At 40.3% G+C, this 15,027-nt stretch overlaps 2 protein-coding genes across 3 annotated transcripts in view; one reads left to right on the top strand and one right to left on the bottom strand.

Annotated features, from left to right (window-relative positions):
* The window catches only part of MFSD6 (major facilitator superfamily domain containing 6), an 87,503-nt gene that overhangs the window by 23,302 nt on the left and 49,174 nt on the right, over nt 1–15,027 (bottom strand). For both annotated transcript variants that reach the window (XM_015110501.3, NM_001265700.2), the window contains 1 exon segment: nt 2,855–2,952. In XM_015110501.3, coding sequence (XP_014965987.3) covers nt 2,855–2,952 — 98 coding nt within the window.
* The window catches only part of NEMP2 (nuclear envelope integral membrane protein 2), a 73,923-nt gene that overhangs the window by 55,514 nt on the left and 3,382 nt on the right, over nt 1–15,027 (top strand). The window lies entirely within an intron of this gene.

Raw genomic sequence — 15,027 nt, 5'->3', positions numbered from 1 at the left:
GAACCAAAAAACAGAAGTGCTGATTTTTCAGAGTCAAGATGCCCAATGATGACAGACAACATCCCATTCCCCAGCCTTCCCCTTCCCCAGACCAGGTCTCTGGCAATTAACAGGTAACATTTCTAGTCAAGGAATTAAGGGCTATAGATTGTGACAGTGGGCTTGTCCTATAATGAAATCATTCAATGTTTTGTTGTAATCATGTCCTGCCTTACTGCATCCTAAATAGAGTCTCCTTTAAGCACAGGGACTTGAAAGCCATTTGGACAAGCCTTGTAAAGGCAGACGAATCCAAACTAGCAAAACAAACCTCTTCAGTCAGAAATGTATTCCTGTGATGGAGGATTTATTCCACATGAATAATCCACTGTTTTCCATGGGGTGGGCATGGGTCAAACAAAGGCAAGTGATTTTGATTTTGTTGTACAGTCAAAATACTCAGCACTCACTTCTGCCAGGGAATGAAACCATCTCCTCCAGCATTAGAAACAAAGAGCTCTGTGGAAACTGGTCACAGAGGCCTCTGTTGGACTAGAAGGCTGTATTTACAGATCCTCTTCGCTGGCTTCAGATCAGTAACTAGGTTTCTACTGGCATAGGGGAGAATAAAATGAAACACAGAAGTATGTATCGTAGCCTGCCCTAGGAAGCAGAATTCCTGTTTAGATTCAGAGCATGGCCAGCTCCCTAAATCCTGGGATAATACCCCTGAGGTGCATACAAGTATTATAAAACACATCCTGCGTTGGCAGCTTGAGATGATAAACGCTTCAAGCCCTAGCCCTGGAACACCACTTATGCTCCCTGAAGAGGCCACTCTGTCCTCTTCTGTGTCTTCGCACACAGTTCTTCCCCCATGCTGGAATGCCTACTCCCTTTAGGCCACCTGGTGGATTCCTATTTGCCCTTCAGAGTCTGGCTTATGTGATTCTTCATCCTCCCACTCCCTGCTTCACAAAGTTAATTATTGTCCTTAGGGTAAGCTCCTTATCTGTTACCTAGCACATTTTTCTATGATTCCATCTAACATGCTGTATAGTTATGTGTTTACGCATCTGGCTTCCAGAACAGATGGTGAGACCTTGGGGCCTGAGTTAATATATGTATATATTTTATTACATTCTCAGCACCCACCATACTGCCTGGCTCTTAGTCACCATTTAATTTATCTTTAATAGATTAACAGGAAAAATGCATTTTTAAATTCACACAGCATTTGTTTTTTCCTCTTATAAAATTATTCTGTTGTTCTTTAACCATTTCATGGCTGTTCTCTGTTTCTGAGTCACTTACGGAAGCTGTCCTTTTCCACCTAATTCATTTTAAACTAAAAGGATAAAAAAGTTATATGTATGTATTATTACAATATATAGTCGTTTCTGTTCTGTAGGTATACAAATCTTTATTTATAGAGTCTGCATACTGTAGCATACCAATAAACAAAGCGATTAAGCCAGGTCAGGATAGAACAGGAACCAGAGGTGGGAAATCCTAAGAACTGTGTTGCATATATTACCTTGTTATTGAATCATTCTTACCTGCAGTTCCTGTTTAATGCATTGTTATTCTTAAATGACACAAAGCTGAGATGTGTGCCTCCCCTCAAGACCCATCCAGAGTTCTAATTATTAGAAACAATAATTTCTTATTATAAGACCAAGTTTCCATTTTCTATATATTTGTAAACAAAATCTCCTTTCACTAGCTACACCATTGCATCAAATCTGAGAAAAGCATCTTCAAGTTTATATATATATATATACACTTTATGTGTATATATATATATATATATATATATATACACACTTGAGTTTTATAATTATAATGTGAATATAAATTATATCTCCTTTCAATTAGGATAAGTTCTTTTTTCATTGCTATGATGGAATTTGATGAATGAGCTGGCATTTTGTACATTCTGTTTAGATGTATAATTATTAATCTTTCACCTTAAAAGATTGAAATTCTCAATCTTTCATCATGACAAGAAATTAATTACATTGATTGTACCGTATTTGTCTCCTTAGGGTAAGGGAAAATGATAATGGCAATCTATAAAGCTAATGAAATTGTATATAATCACAGACTGTTTAGTGCAATTAATGATTTAGTAGCCTGGGCTGTCACTCAACTCCAGCAATCTTGTCCTGAACCTTTATTTTAATCATGATGCCAATCAGGACTTTTCAGGATGTAGTCATTACTATAGGAGCTAACATGGCAATGAGTTTTGAATAGTAATCCATTTCTTTGGCACTCTTCAGCTACATGACGAGAGCCTTCCAGAAATTTTTCAGTTGTGTCTTGATGGGAAACAGTACACTGAAGCTGAGAGAAGCATTCAGGGCAGGGCATTTGAGCAGAGATTTTTTTAAGTTCATGGAAAAACAACAGTGTGGCTATAAAGCTTTAGTTATAAGTCACCAGATGTGATAAAAATAACTGAAGAGATAAAATAATTATGACAACAATCTTTTTTCAGTAAGTATAGTTAACCTATAAAACTAAAAACACCAACAACTTTAAAAGATAAATATTTTTATATTTTAAAACCACCCTTGGATGTACATGTCTAACAGTTGTGCACAGGAGTTTATTCTAGAGTTCCTCTTCCGTTGTTTAATCACAAGGGTGTGGGTCAAGTCCAGCTTTGTTTGGCTCAACATAGAGCAGCACACAGGTAACCGAGAAACCATCCCTCCTGATGTCATCTCTTCCTTAACAACCACTTCAAAATCACATGAAACAGTAGGCCTGCCCTTCCTTTATAGAATCAGATGCTGAAGGCCACTGGGCTTTTAGCCACAGCTCAGGGAAGGTAGAGAAATAATTTCAATCCCAGCTGTTAACTTACCTTGAAGAACTTCCATGGGGAGAACAGTCCAGGCATTCTCCAGGTAGGAAATATAAATATAGCGAGCCGTATTGCAGGCCAGACCAATGTACAGAACCCTAAAAAGAAAAAAAAAAAAAAAAAAGCAAAGGAAAATAAACTGAGGCCCTAATATAAAATCTAATATGAATATAAAACGAGCAAATATTACCTACCTTTTCCTTCCCCAAACCACCCATCATCCAGCAGACTCCAAACTCAGGAGTGGGAAAACTGAAGGACAATTACATTTAAGCATGAATTTAGGAAGAAGATTGCTTCTAACATATCTGCCCTCAGCCTTTTCAAAATGTTTGTTAATATAAAAGCGAACATCACCCTTCCTGAAACTTAATTCGTAGCAGAGATGATGCTTTTTTAAGATAGTCCAGGCACACTGCCATGTGTAATGACATTACTGGCTTCCTTCCAGGTGGCTGTAGAAGAAATATGCCTGGGATTGTAGCCACTTCACTACAATGGGGGAAGGAAGGATAAAAATGAGAATATGTAAACATGAATGTGGCCTTGCTCACAGTACCCAAGACACCAAGCAGTTTCACAGGGAGACTCTCAAGGTCATTGAAAACGATCATTCATTCACTACTATCAACTATTTGGAAATCACATAGTTTCTCCTATCAGTTCAATGGATACATGTTCATCTTTTAAAAAATCCATGGTATCGTATGTTTACAAAACTAATAAATATACACCAACCTCTTGCATTCTCCCACCCCCACCATTACCACTACCAAAAGTATAAGTAGAAATAAAATAAGCAAAGGCTGAAAGTGCTGCACCCAAGCACAAGGTTTCAATCTCTCATTCTGAACTGGATGGGCTGGTTTGGAAGGAAAGAGTGGCTACTTCTCTGCACAAAAACACACCCTAATGGTAGGGATTTATCTTTCTCCCTTGTTTTCTATTTTCTGTTAATTTTCCTAACCTTAATGCTCTGTTCTCTGAATCCAATTTGATGAAAAGTAAAAGGTAAAAGAAATAAGCCAACATGACAATCAGTGGTATTTTCCTAATCTTGCTTTTTATGTTAAAATCATCCCTGACTGAGTGTGTTGGCTCATGCCTGTAATCTGAGCACCCAGGGAGGCTGAGGCAGGAGGATCACTTGAGTCCAAGAGTTCAAGACCAGCCTGGGCAACATAGTGAGACCCTGTCTCTACCAAGAAAAAAAAAATAGCCAGGCTTGGTGGTGCACACCTATAGTCCCAGCTACTTGGGAGGCTGAGGTAGGATCGCTTGAGCCTGGGAGGTCTAGGCTGCCCTGAGCCATAATCCCACCACTGCACTCCAGCCTGGGAAACAGAGCAAGACCCTGTCTCAAAAAAAAAAAAAAAAAAAATCATTCCTATGAACACTGTTCCCTTTTTCCCAACACTGAATCAACAAAGGGAAATGCTCTCAGACACCCCGCTATCACTAATCTCACATATGAAAAAGAAAGATGAAAAAAATACAAAAAAGAAAAGGTTGAGGGGCAAGGATGAAATAGGCAATAGATATTAGAGAGATTTAGCAGATTCTCAGTGAAGTATTACAAAAAATCTGGGTCATCTTGTTCTATGGACAGTATGTTCTTTGTACTTGCGTGTTTTGAGGAGAAAAGTACGTTTCAATCTGCTTTAATGAAAATTTTATTGAACAAACTTGCTATAGATTCATCAATTTCCCTCTGCTAGGGGGAAAAAAAGCCACAGGAAATTAAAATGCAAAATGTACTACATGAACACACAAGTTACACAAACCTGTGCCTCCTTTTACAAATTCTAAGCCAGCCCTGTGGATGGCCTCTCTTTAGCCTAACTCAGGGGTCAGCAAACATTTTTCTATAAAGGACGACACATTAAAACAGTTTAGGCTTCACAAGCTACATGGTCTCTGTTACAATTCCTCAGCTCTGCTGCTATAGCATGAAAGCAGCCACAGGCAATATGTAAATGAATGAGCATGGCCATGTTCCAACGAGAGCTGAATTATGAACACTGAAATGCAGATTTCATAAAATAATTTTCATGTGTCACAAAATCTTATTCTTCTTGTGATTTTTTTTGACCATTTAAAAATGTAGAAACTGTTATTCTTAGTTCACGGGCCACATAAAAACAGGCAGCAGGCCAGATTTGGTCAGTGGGCCACAGCTTGCCATTGACTTGGCCTCACTCCTTAATTCTTTTTCTTTTTTTGAGACAGAGTCTCGCTCTGTTGCCGAGACTAGGGTGCAGTGGCATGATCTCAGCTCACCGCAACCTCTACCTCCCAGGTTCAAGCAGTTCTCCGGCTTCAGCCTCCTGATAGCTGGGATTATAGGCATGTGCCACCACGCCCGGCTAATTTTTGTATTTTTAGTAGAGATGGGGTTTCACTATGTTGGCCAGGTTGGTCTCAAACTCCTGACCTCAGGTGGTCCGCCCACCTCGGCCTCCCAAAATGCTGGAATTACAGGCATGAGCCAGCTCCTTAATTCTTAACCTTGCCTAGACATCAGATTTACTCTAGTAACTGTTTACAATTACCGATGCCAAGGCCCACACCTATCTCAATAAAGATCTCCACGGTTGAAACCCAGGCATTTTGAAAGTTCTCCAGGTTGTTCTCTTACTGAACCAGGGTGGAGAACCAGTGGTAACTCATTCCAAGCTGTCCCCAGTAACACTGTCATATAATCCCATCATAAAACAATTTTGGTAATCCACTTTCCTAGTGTTCACAAATTGCCTATCCTGAAGCTATCTTTTGAGCCCACCTCTGAATCAGGGTTGCCATGACAACTGTAATTCAATCCAGGCCATAGTCCAAAACTCCTGGCTTAAAATAACCCAGTGTCAATTGATCCAGTTTAGGAGGTAGATTGTGCTTTGCCTTCAAACCTCTCCCCAGATGGAATTCAGTTACTAGAGTGACTGCTTCACAACTTCTGGGACCCTTAGGTCTCAGATTGCCACCAACAAGCTGAGTGGCTATGAACTTCCTATAGCCTTCACTTCTTTCCCACATTTCTACTTTCACAATTGATAGTCCTTTAGGAGCAAACAGGTACCCTAAAAAATAAAACACAAAATAAGAAGTATCCAGGTCAAGGTTACTTCATCTCTCTGAGCCTCAGTTTCCTTATATATCAGGTGGGGATAAAAACATGTATTCTGTAGGTTTGTTGTGAAAACGACACAATGATTCGCCCAAAATAAGCACTCAAAAACTGATTCATCATCATCATCTTAAAGTATCCAAGTAAATACTCTTTGGTTTCTGACAAAACTTTTATCCTAGTATTCCAAAAGACAGGAGCATTCACATTCCTTACTCACCAACCATTTTGGGGAAGCCAGTGGCTTCAAGAAATCAGCAAGGGTAAAACTCAGCAGAAAGAAAGACAGCATTTGGATCTATGAAAAGGCAAAGAAGTACACATATATTTACTGAATAGTTACTGAAAAGTACTTCGGTATCAGAATGGGGTATTTAAACTGCCATAGTACGCACTGTTATGACTGAACCATGTGTTCCCCCAGTTCATGTGTTGAAGTCCTAAGTTCTAACCCTCAGTATCTCAAAATGTGACTGTATTTGGAAACAGGGCCTTAGAAGAGGTAATGATGTCATATGGATAGGTTCTAATCCAATATAACTGTTGTTTTTACAAGAAGAGATTAGGACACAAACAGGCACAAGGGAAGAAGTAAAAACTCCTAAGCCAAAGAGAGAGGCCCTCGGAAGTAACCAACCCTGCTGACAATCTTGGACTTTTTGCCTCCAGAACTGTGAAGAAATAAACTTCCAGTTGTTTTGTTTTGTTTTGTTTTGCTTTGCTTTGCTTCGCAATGGCATGATCTTGGCTCATTACAACCTCCACCTCCCGGATTCAAGTGATTCTCTTGCCTCAGCCTCCCAAGCAGCTGGGATTACAGGTGCATGCTACCACGTCCAGCCAATTTTTGTATTTTTAGTAGACATAGGCTTTCACTATGTTGGCCAGGCTGGTCTTGAACTCCAGACCTAAAGTGATCCACCTGCCTCGGCCTCCCAAAGTACTGGGACTACAGGCGTGAGCCACCACGTCCGGCCATAAACTTCTGTTTTTTAAGCCACCCAGACTGTGGTACTTTGTTATGGTAACCCAAGCAAATGAACACATTCACTCTCATAAAGTTAGGGATTTGCTAATATAAAGGAATTTAAAGTGTATTTTACTGGATCATTTTCTAGACAATCAAATTCCTTTTTATGCTGAACATGAGCACATGTTCAGGGTCCTAGAATTTTCCTGGGCACTGATGTCTGGAAATACAAGACACTGAAAAAAAATAAAAAAGTCTCTCAACGAGATACAGATACCTACTGAACACCTATAATGATAAAACTCAAAAACAACATGACTGTCCTATTTCAGAATAGGAAGTCAGTAGTAATAAAAGTAGACAAGAAACAAAGGCAATTTTAGAACAGGTGGTTGGTAAAGTGAAATTATCTATAAAGAGGAACACAATTGATAAGAAGCAAATGATGCAGCAGAAAACACTACACTGTGGAAAACCCAAATCACCTGCCAGTCATTTTTATCCTGTATTCGAGCAAAATACAAGAGTAGGAGAAAAAAATGCTTACAGATTCTAATATCTTATATAAGCACAATTCACAGTATTAGCAGTTTAAGCTGATTTGTGGTTATAATAAAACTGGTAGTTTTTTCAAGAATGTTAAGATATAGATACAATGAATGATGAGTCATTCTGTAATTCCTAACAGTGTAGTTAGTTGTGAGACCCTACTTTTCTAAATTTAACCAACTATACTATGGCTAAATCCACCCTCCCCCACTCCCACCAAGAGGCACTAAAAACCACAATGAACATAAATTTTGCTCAATAAACATTTATTAAGATGCTACTATGTACCATATACTGTGAGGGGAATAAAAATGAAGAGGAAATCTACCTTGTCTTCAAGGGACTTACAGCCTAGTGGGGGAGACAAACACATAAACAAGTAAGTTAAATATAATACACTAAGAGATATCCAAAGAGTGCAATGGGACACAGGAGAGACCCTTAGCTGACTCTGGGGTTGAGGCCACCTGAGTTAGAAGTGGTTGGCCAAAGAGGGCAGAAAGAGCATCACAGTCAGAGGAAACAAAGCGAACAAGGGTTCACCATAGAATATCAAGCATCTGTGGCCAGACAGGGTGATTGACAGACACAAGAAGGATTGTAGTCTAAGGATTTTTGAAGAAAGAACTTTTCCAGTCCAGATACAGTCTGGATATTATTCCAGAAACAACACAGGGTGTGAACAGCAAAGAAAGACCTAAGTGGAGTTATCCTACAATGCCCAGATCTGAGAGGCAAAAGAGCAGCACCACCAGAGAACCTATACTCATCTAATGACTGATGGCAACAAGCATTTTGCAAAACCTCTGGCAGAGAAACAAAACTTCCCAAAGTAATTATAATAATACACTGGATACAAATGAAAGCCCCCAGATGAAGATTGTTTTTTATCACTTGGAAGTTGGATATTTGCAGTTAGACTTACAATTGTCTACAATTTGTGTTGCAAGCCCTCACACAAAGATGCACGCACACCAACCAATGCATACAAGGTTGCTCGAGGCCAGGGTGGGAGATGAAGACAGACCAGCAACAAACCAAGGTTCAAAAAGCAATATTTCAAACAGGTCACAGACCACTTGGGCAATTTCCTCAGCTATACCTGGCTGGAGTTTTTACTAGATTTCCTAATGAAAAGAGCTAGTTGTTGACACCAGATCCCTGGAGCACAGTCTATATATATGAACTGCCTCATATATGAACTGGATTAAGTTTTCTGTACGGTAGACAGTATATGGTGCACCTTTAGGTTGGGCTCCATCATTCTCAGATTTTTAATTTTTATTTATTTATTTATTTGAGACAGGGTCCTGCTCTGTTGCCCAGGCTGGAGCACAGTAGCATCATCACAGCTCAATGCAGCCTTGACCACCAGAGCCTAAGTGATCCCACCTCAGCCCCCCAAGTAGCTGGGACCATCACGCCAAGCTAACTTGATTTTTAGTAGACATAAAGTCTCATTATGTTGCCCAGGCTGGTCATGAACTCCTGGGCTCAAGCAATCCTCCTATCTCAGCCACCCAAAGTTGCTGGGATTACAGGCATAAGCCATTCATCTGGTCCCAGATTATCCTTTTATGGCCTATATAAACTTGTCCCTAAAAAAATTTTTTTGTTTAGAATTGTTATAGATGTCTTCCTAGAGTAGGCTGAGTGGGCAGACATCAGCTGCTGATTAAGAGTGGAGAGTCCTGTGCTCAGCACAAGCACTTGATGTGCCCTCCTCCCCAGGAATGAAGCTTATTTCTACATAATCACTGATTCACACTGTTGACCTAAGTAAGATGATGTTCTCTATTGTCAGTTTAAGAGAGTAAGAAAATATATATCCAAACTCTTTAGAAAATAATTAAAATATAAGGTTTAGGCCTTGAAAGAATTAAATCTTAGTCTAGAAAATTTGTTTTCTCATAACTGTCCCCCTCCTCCCAGCTATCTTCCATGATATAATGTTACTATGGATATCCTGCCAGGATTTCTCTGTCCCTGACTAGCAGAATAGGGCTTTGCTGTAACTGTCTGGAGTCTTGTCATCCTCTCTCCCCATTTTTCGTCCTCTCCATGGCATCTCCTGCATCCTGTGTCCCACTCCAGGACTGGCTGGTTTGAAAGAATCATAGCTGGCATTCCTTGGGATTCCCATCCCAAGAAGGTGGCCTGAGTTACATCATGGTACACTCCTCTAATGCTAGAATGGTGGCAAGAGTGGCCAGAGAGGAGAGGAGACATGGCCACAGAATCAATGACCTGAGCAACAGGCAGGAGCTGCCACAGCTCAAGTTCAGACCAAGCGCTTGCCTAGAAGTAGCAGGGCTGACAGCATCTCTCACCCTTTTTCCAAGATCCGACTTGGGACACTGGTACCTCTGATTTTGAGAGTCCCACTGTTGAAAGGGATCATCCCTTCCAAGAAGCCTCCCAAGATGTCTCCAGGTATAATTAGTCCTCCTATCCCCCCCCCGCCGTTCCTCTGCTACACTCTTTGTTTCCATTAGAAGACTCATCACAGTCTGTTGCACACTGAAGACTGAGTCCCTGGGAGGCAACGGCTATGTCTTCTTCCTCTTTGTACTCAAAAAGAGCCTGCCTTGCTCAGGTACTCCATGAATCTGTAACATCATTTAATATAATCTTATATAAACTGATAAAATATGAGGGCAAAAGGAAGCATTATTCTTATGAAAACAGTATTTCTCAACAAGCTACTATCATTTTGGATGGTGCAGTTCTTTATTGTGTGGGATCCACCATTCACTGTGGGCTGTTTAAAATCCCTGACCCTTGGGTGCTAAATGCCAGTGTCTGAAACACTAAAATAGCTCCTACGCACATTTTTAAATGGCCCCTGTTGAGAACCATGAGGTAAATCTCTTAAAACAATGGTCATTCTGTTCCCATTTCTCCATAAAATGTCTGCATGTATATTCAATATGGAATCAATATCCATATTCACATTATATTAATATAAAAACAAACCAAGGAGACAGACAGCAAATCATGAACAATGATAACTTGGAAATCTGTGGTGACAGGTCCCTTCATTGCCTAAGGAGTATATTTCTGTAGCTTTTGAGTTTGTATAGTGAGTTACGTACTTTTTAATAATCACATAATAATAAAGATTTAAACGGTGGGGAAAAAACTACTGTCAAATTAGGCATGGGAAAGGCAACCTTTAAATTTTTAAATTAAAAGACTTCTGCTCTCAGATTGTTTTGAAAGTATCTTAAGGTTCATGGTCCACACTAAAAAAAAAAAAAAAAAATTAAAACTGGTAGAAATCACAGATTGTAGATGCTATAATTTAAATGTCTGTATCCCCTCCAAAATTCATAGGTTGAAACTTATTCACCAATGTGATGATAGTATGAAGGAGGTGATTTGAGTCATGAGAGTGGAGCCCTCATGAGTGGGTAAAAGAGGTGTGAGGGAGCTGTTTCCCCCTTTTGCCCTTCTGCCTTCTGCCATGAGAGAACACAGCTTTCAAGGCGCTATCTGGGAGGCAGAGAACGAGGCCTTTACCAGTCACCGAACCTGCCAACACTTTGATCTTGCACTTCCCAGCCTCCAGAACTGTTTGTCACTTAAAGCAAGGTAAAAGACATTGCAGAATAGTAAGTATAGTATTGTAATATTTATGTCAGAAAAAGGAAGTGACACATACAGCTACATACTTACACATGAACAGAGTATCTCTAAAAGGATACAACACTAGAACCTCATATAACGGATGGTCTCTAAGGAGAGGAATTGGGGGACTGCCCAAGGGGTGGGGGAGAGATTTTACTAAATACTGAATGTTTTTCCAAGTGCATGTCTACTTTCTCAAAGAATGAACAGACATCAAGTCACTGTGTTTCATGCAGTATAAACAGACACATTAAATGATGTGTGATGTTTGACCCCCGGTTCTCAACCTGAACGGATCACTGTCTGGGTTTCTACTTTGGCTTCAAAACCATACAACATTCTAGCTTAGTTCGTATTTAAATTATTCCTTTCTTTTGAAACTCTTGGGAGATTGGGTGTGAGTAAACGATATAGTTGTCTAAACAGTTAAGAAAGGCACAGGAAATAGTGTTGCCATAATCATTTTCTTTCTGGACAAAGAAAATGGTGTTCTGTGTCAGACTTAACAAGAGTGTTTGCTTCAAGAGCTGCATGGATCATCAGAAAGTCTATGTAACACAGTAGGAACGTCTGCATCAAAATTGCTGACATAAAGAAGATTCTATTATAAGATATCTTTCCTTGTCACCTTGTCTGGCACAACACTGCCTAGCTCTCAGGCCTTCCACTCACAGGGATGACAAATGGACTCACTGGGCCACCATCCCCACCTGTCTCTGTGTCTTGACATTCTTCAGCTCTCACCCAGCTCCATCTCATGCTTGGTCCATCCCCTTTAATACATGATTGCAGCATCATGTGCCTCTCCTCACAACACTTATCTTGGTTGTAACAGTGCACCTACAACCTGACCGCATTCTCCATGCAGGGTGAGGACTTTCATATTATGCTGGCTCAGTTTTATCCCCAGTGCTTGACACATACCAGGCACTTGGTAAATAGTCCCAAACTGGAGAGAAAATATGAATACTTCAAATAGAATATCAATTAACAAATACTTATTGAACATACTCTGTGCTAAGCACTAGGGATATACACTATGCAGATATACGTGTGTGCATATGTGAGTGTGTGTATGTTTAAGATATCTGATTATGGTATAGGAATAAGTGATGGGTATGTGAAAGAATGAATGGACTTAGAAAAGAGGCCTATAAATATATTTAAAAATAGATGTCTATATTCTGCAACATTTTTGACTAACATTAATAGGCTATGGTTGAAAATACATATTTTCATTTATGTGAACAAGCAATAAATAGCTCAATGGGTAGCTGATTACAATTTGTGTATTTGGAGCATCCTGAAGCACTGTGCAATGGAACTTCAGCACATGTGCTGAGCAGATAACGGGGTTCTGCTCACCACAAGCCTATCTCACCAGAAGAGTAAGAGCTAGGATACAAGCCACAAAGCTCAGAGTCAGTGGTAGTCCCACAGCATAGCTGAAGGGATCACCAAGAAGATCCTGGGAGCCACCAAGCTTTTATCAGCCAGCAGGTATGGCTGGCCACTGACCCAACCTTGTAGAACAGAGCATAAGAATCACACTGTATGTCAGAGAGTGAATTAGAAATAATATTTAGCTGTTTATGTTTTCTGCAGCTACTAATACTTCCTTCTATTGTTTCTGATAGAAAAAGAAAAGGTAAAAGTAGTTTGGGTCTGAGTCTCTACTAGCCGGAAATCATTTTGTTGTGTTCAGATTCTTCCTCTCTAAAATGACTGATAAGCTAAGAGTGTAACTGTGGTCACCATCAGCAGGATCACTGTGCTGGTCACTGGGCTGTGACCACGTTTACATCTCTCCATTGTTATTTTAGTTTATCTGTTTTGTTTCTTAAGTTGTGTGTATCTCCAGGTAGAAAAGTAGAGATGTTTAAAGCAAAATAGAACCTTGATTAATGGAACCCAACGACTTGGAAGACACAATATGCTGTTTTGTTGTTACATTTTCTATTTAGTCAAATGACTGAATGTACACACACACACACCCCCGCCCACAATTTTGTTTAAAAATTTCCTAGGATGTGGCTTAGGTATACATATGACACAAACACTATAATTTCCTGAGAAGAATCACTGACATTTTGCATAGCAGTTAATTTTTTAAAGGCCTCAAGAATTTTACTTGACCCTAAGTTAAATTTGAGGAAGCTGAACAAGTTCATCAAAACTCAGGTTGAAGGAATGTCACGACCAAATAAAAAGCAATACTAATCCTGCTGTTCCTGACTGTGGCCAGACATGGCAGGAATGGGTACAGTTAAGGGCATCACATCCTAAGAGATCACTGACGAAAACAAAAGAGAAAGGAGCCAGAATAGGGAGGGAGGAAAAAGGAGAGTCTTGGGTAGGATGTTCTGGGAGAAACCCCTACGGAGTTGGAGAAGCAAAACCGCAGGTGAGACTCAAGGATGGGAAGGGCTTTTCTACTGAAGAGGGAGTGGACTCACTCTCTATGTCAGACTTGGGAGCAGTCAGTACAATAGATGTTGTTGTTTTACCTTCTGCTAAGCAGAAGTAGCCAGTACAATAGATGTTGTTGTTTTACCTTCTGCTAAGCAGAAACTAGGGGAGATGAGTAAGCATGCCCAAAAGGAGACGGAGCTAATAGAGGGAGAGATGCATTCTGGTCGCATCATATGAGACCCAATTAAAGCTACACCAGCAGTCATTGGCTGGAGTTCTCAATTGGACAATACAGTCCCCATTTTACTTAAGTTACTCTGGGTAAGGTTTTTTGCCACTTCCACTGATAGAGTCTCAAGTGACCTCCACTGCTTTTGGAGATAGCAAGTTCTGTATCTCTAGAAGTGGCCATGCAAAGGCTAATAACCATCTGTCGAGCACGTGGGGGAAGGGAATCTAAAACTAGGGTGAAGCTAGGCCTACAGGACTGTATTAGCTTGCTAAGGCTGCTGTAACAAATACCACAGACTGGGTGGCTTCAACAACAGAAATTCATTTTCTCACAGTTCTGGGAGCCAAAAGTCCAAAATCAAGGTGTTGGCAGTGTTGGTTTCTCCAGGACCCCTCTCGTTGGCTTGCAGACAAGTCATCCTCTCCCTGTGTCATTTCCTATTTTCGCTTGTGCCTATTTGTGGCCCCAATCTCCTCTTCTCACAAGGACACTGCTCATAACGGATGAGGGCTGACCCTAATGACTGATTTTAATTTCACACCTCCTTAAAGACCCTAACTTTAAATATGGTTGCACTCTGAGATAGTGTGGGTTATGAATCTTCAGGGGCCACAATTCAGCCCATTAAAATGCCCTTCGAGGTCACTTACAACTCCAACATCAAGCAAACTTGAGTAAAGAATGCCAGTATTTTTTTACAGAGCCACTTCCTCCCTAGATCAGCAATAGAGTGTGTGACACCACTGGCAGCTTCCCTGGGCCTGGGGAGTCAGAGTGAGGCTGTCTCCCTAGAGGAGGACTCTTTGCATTTTGTACAGCCTACTCTGACCATATTTACTCATTTACTTTATTTCATGAATCACTATTTGCTTTTCCAGTGGTTGAGGTCAAATGAAAAGCTTTCACAAACAGTGCTAATTAATCTGGTTTTAAAATGGGCAGCATGGTGGGGCATATGCTGCACGCTGGCCGAGGTGGTGGCATCCAGGGCACATGCATAGTTGAGGTGGACTTTCTCAGGAGTGGTCATAACTGCTTTTGTTATACTATGGAGTTTTGAAAAGATTAAACAGCATGTTAAAAAAAAAAAAAAACAAAACTGCAAAACACTGTGCAAATATGCAAGCTACCATTAAATTAAATGTAAATATTTCAGCGAGAACAGCCACATCTTTTACCAATTCTGCCTGAGCCAGTACATGCGGAAGTGTCTGAGATTTGCGGTCCCAATTTCCACTCAGGTCAGTTGGCTTTAA

Source organism: Macaca mulatta, chromosome 12 (assembly GCF_049350105.2).
Source record: "Macaca mulatta isolate MMU2019108-1 chromosome 12, T2T-MMU8v2.0, whole genome shotgun sequence".
Taxonomy (NCBI): domain Eukaryota; kingdom Metazoa; phylum Chordata; class Mammalia; order Primates; family Cercopithecidae; genus Macaca; species Macaca mulatta.
This window is presented reverse-complemented; position numbering and strand designations above follow the sequence as displayed.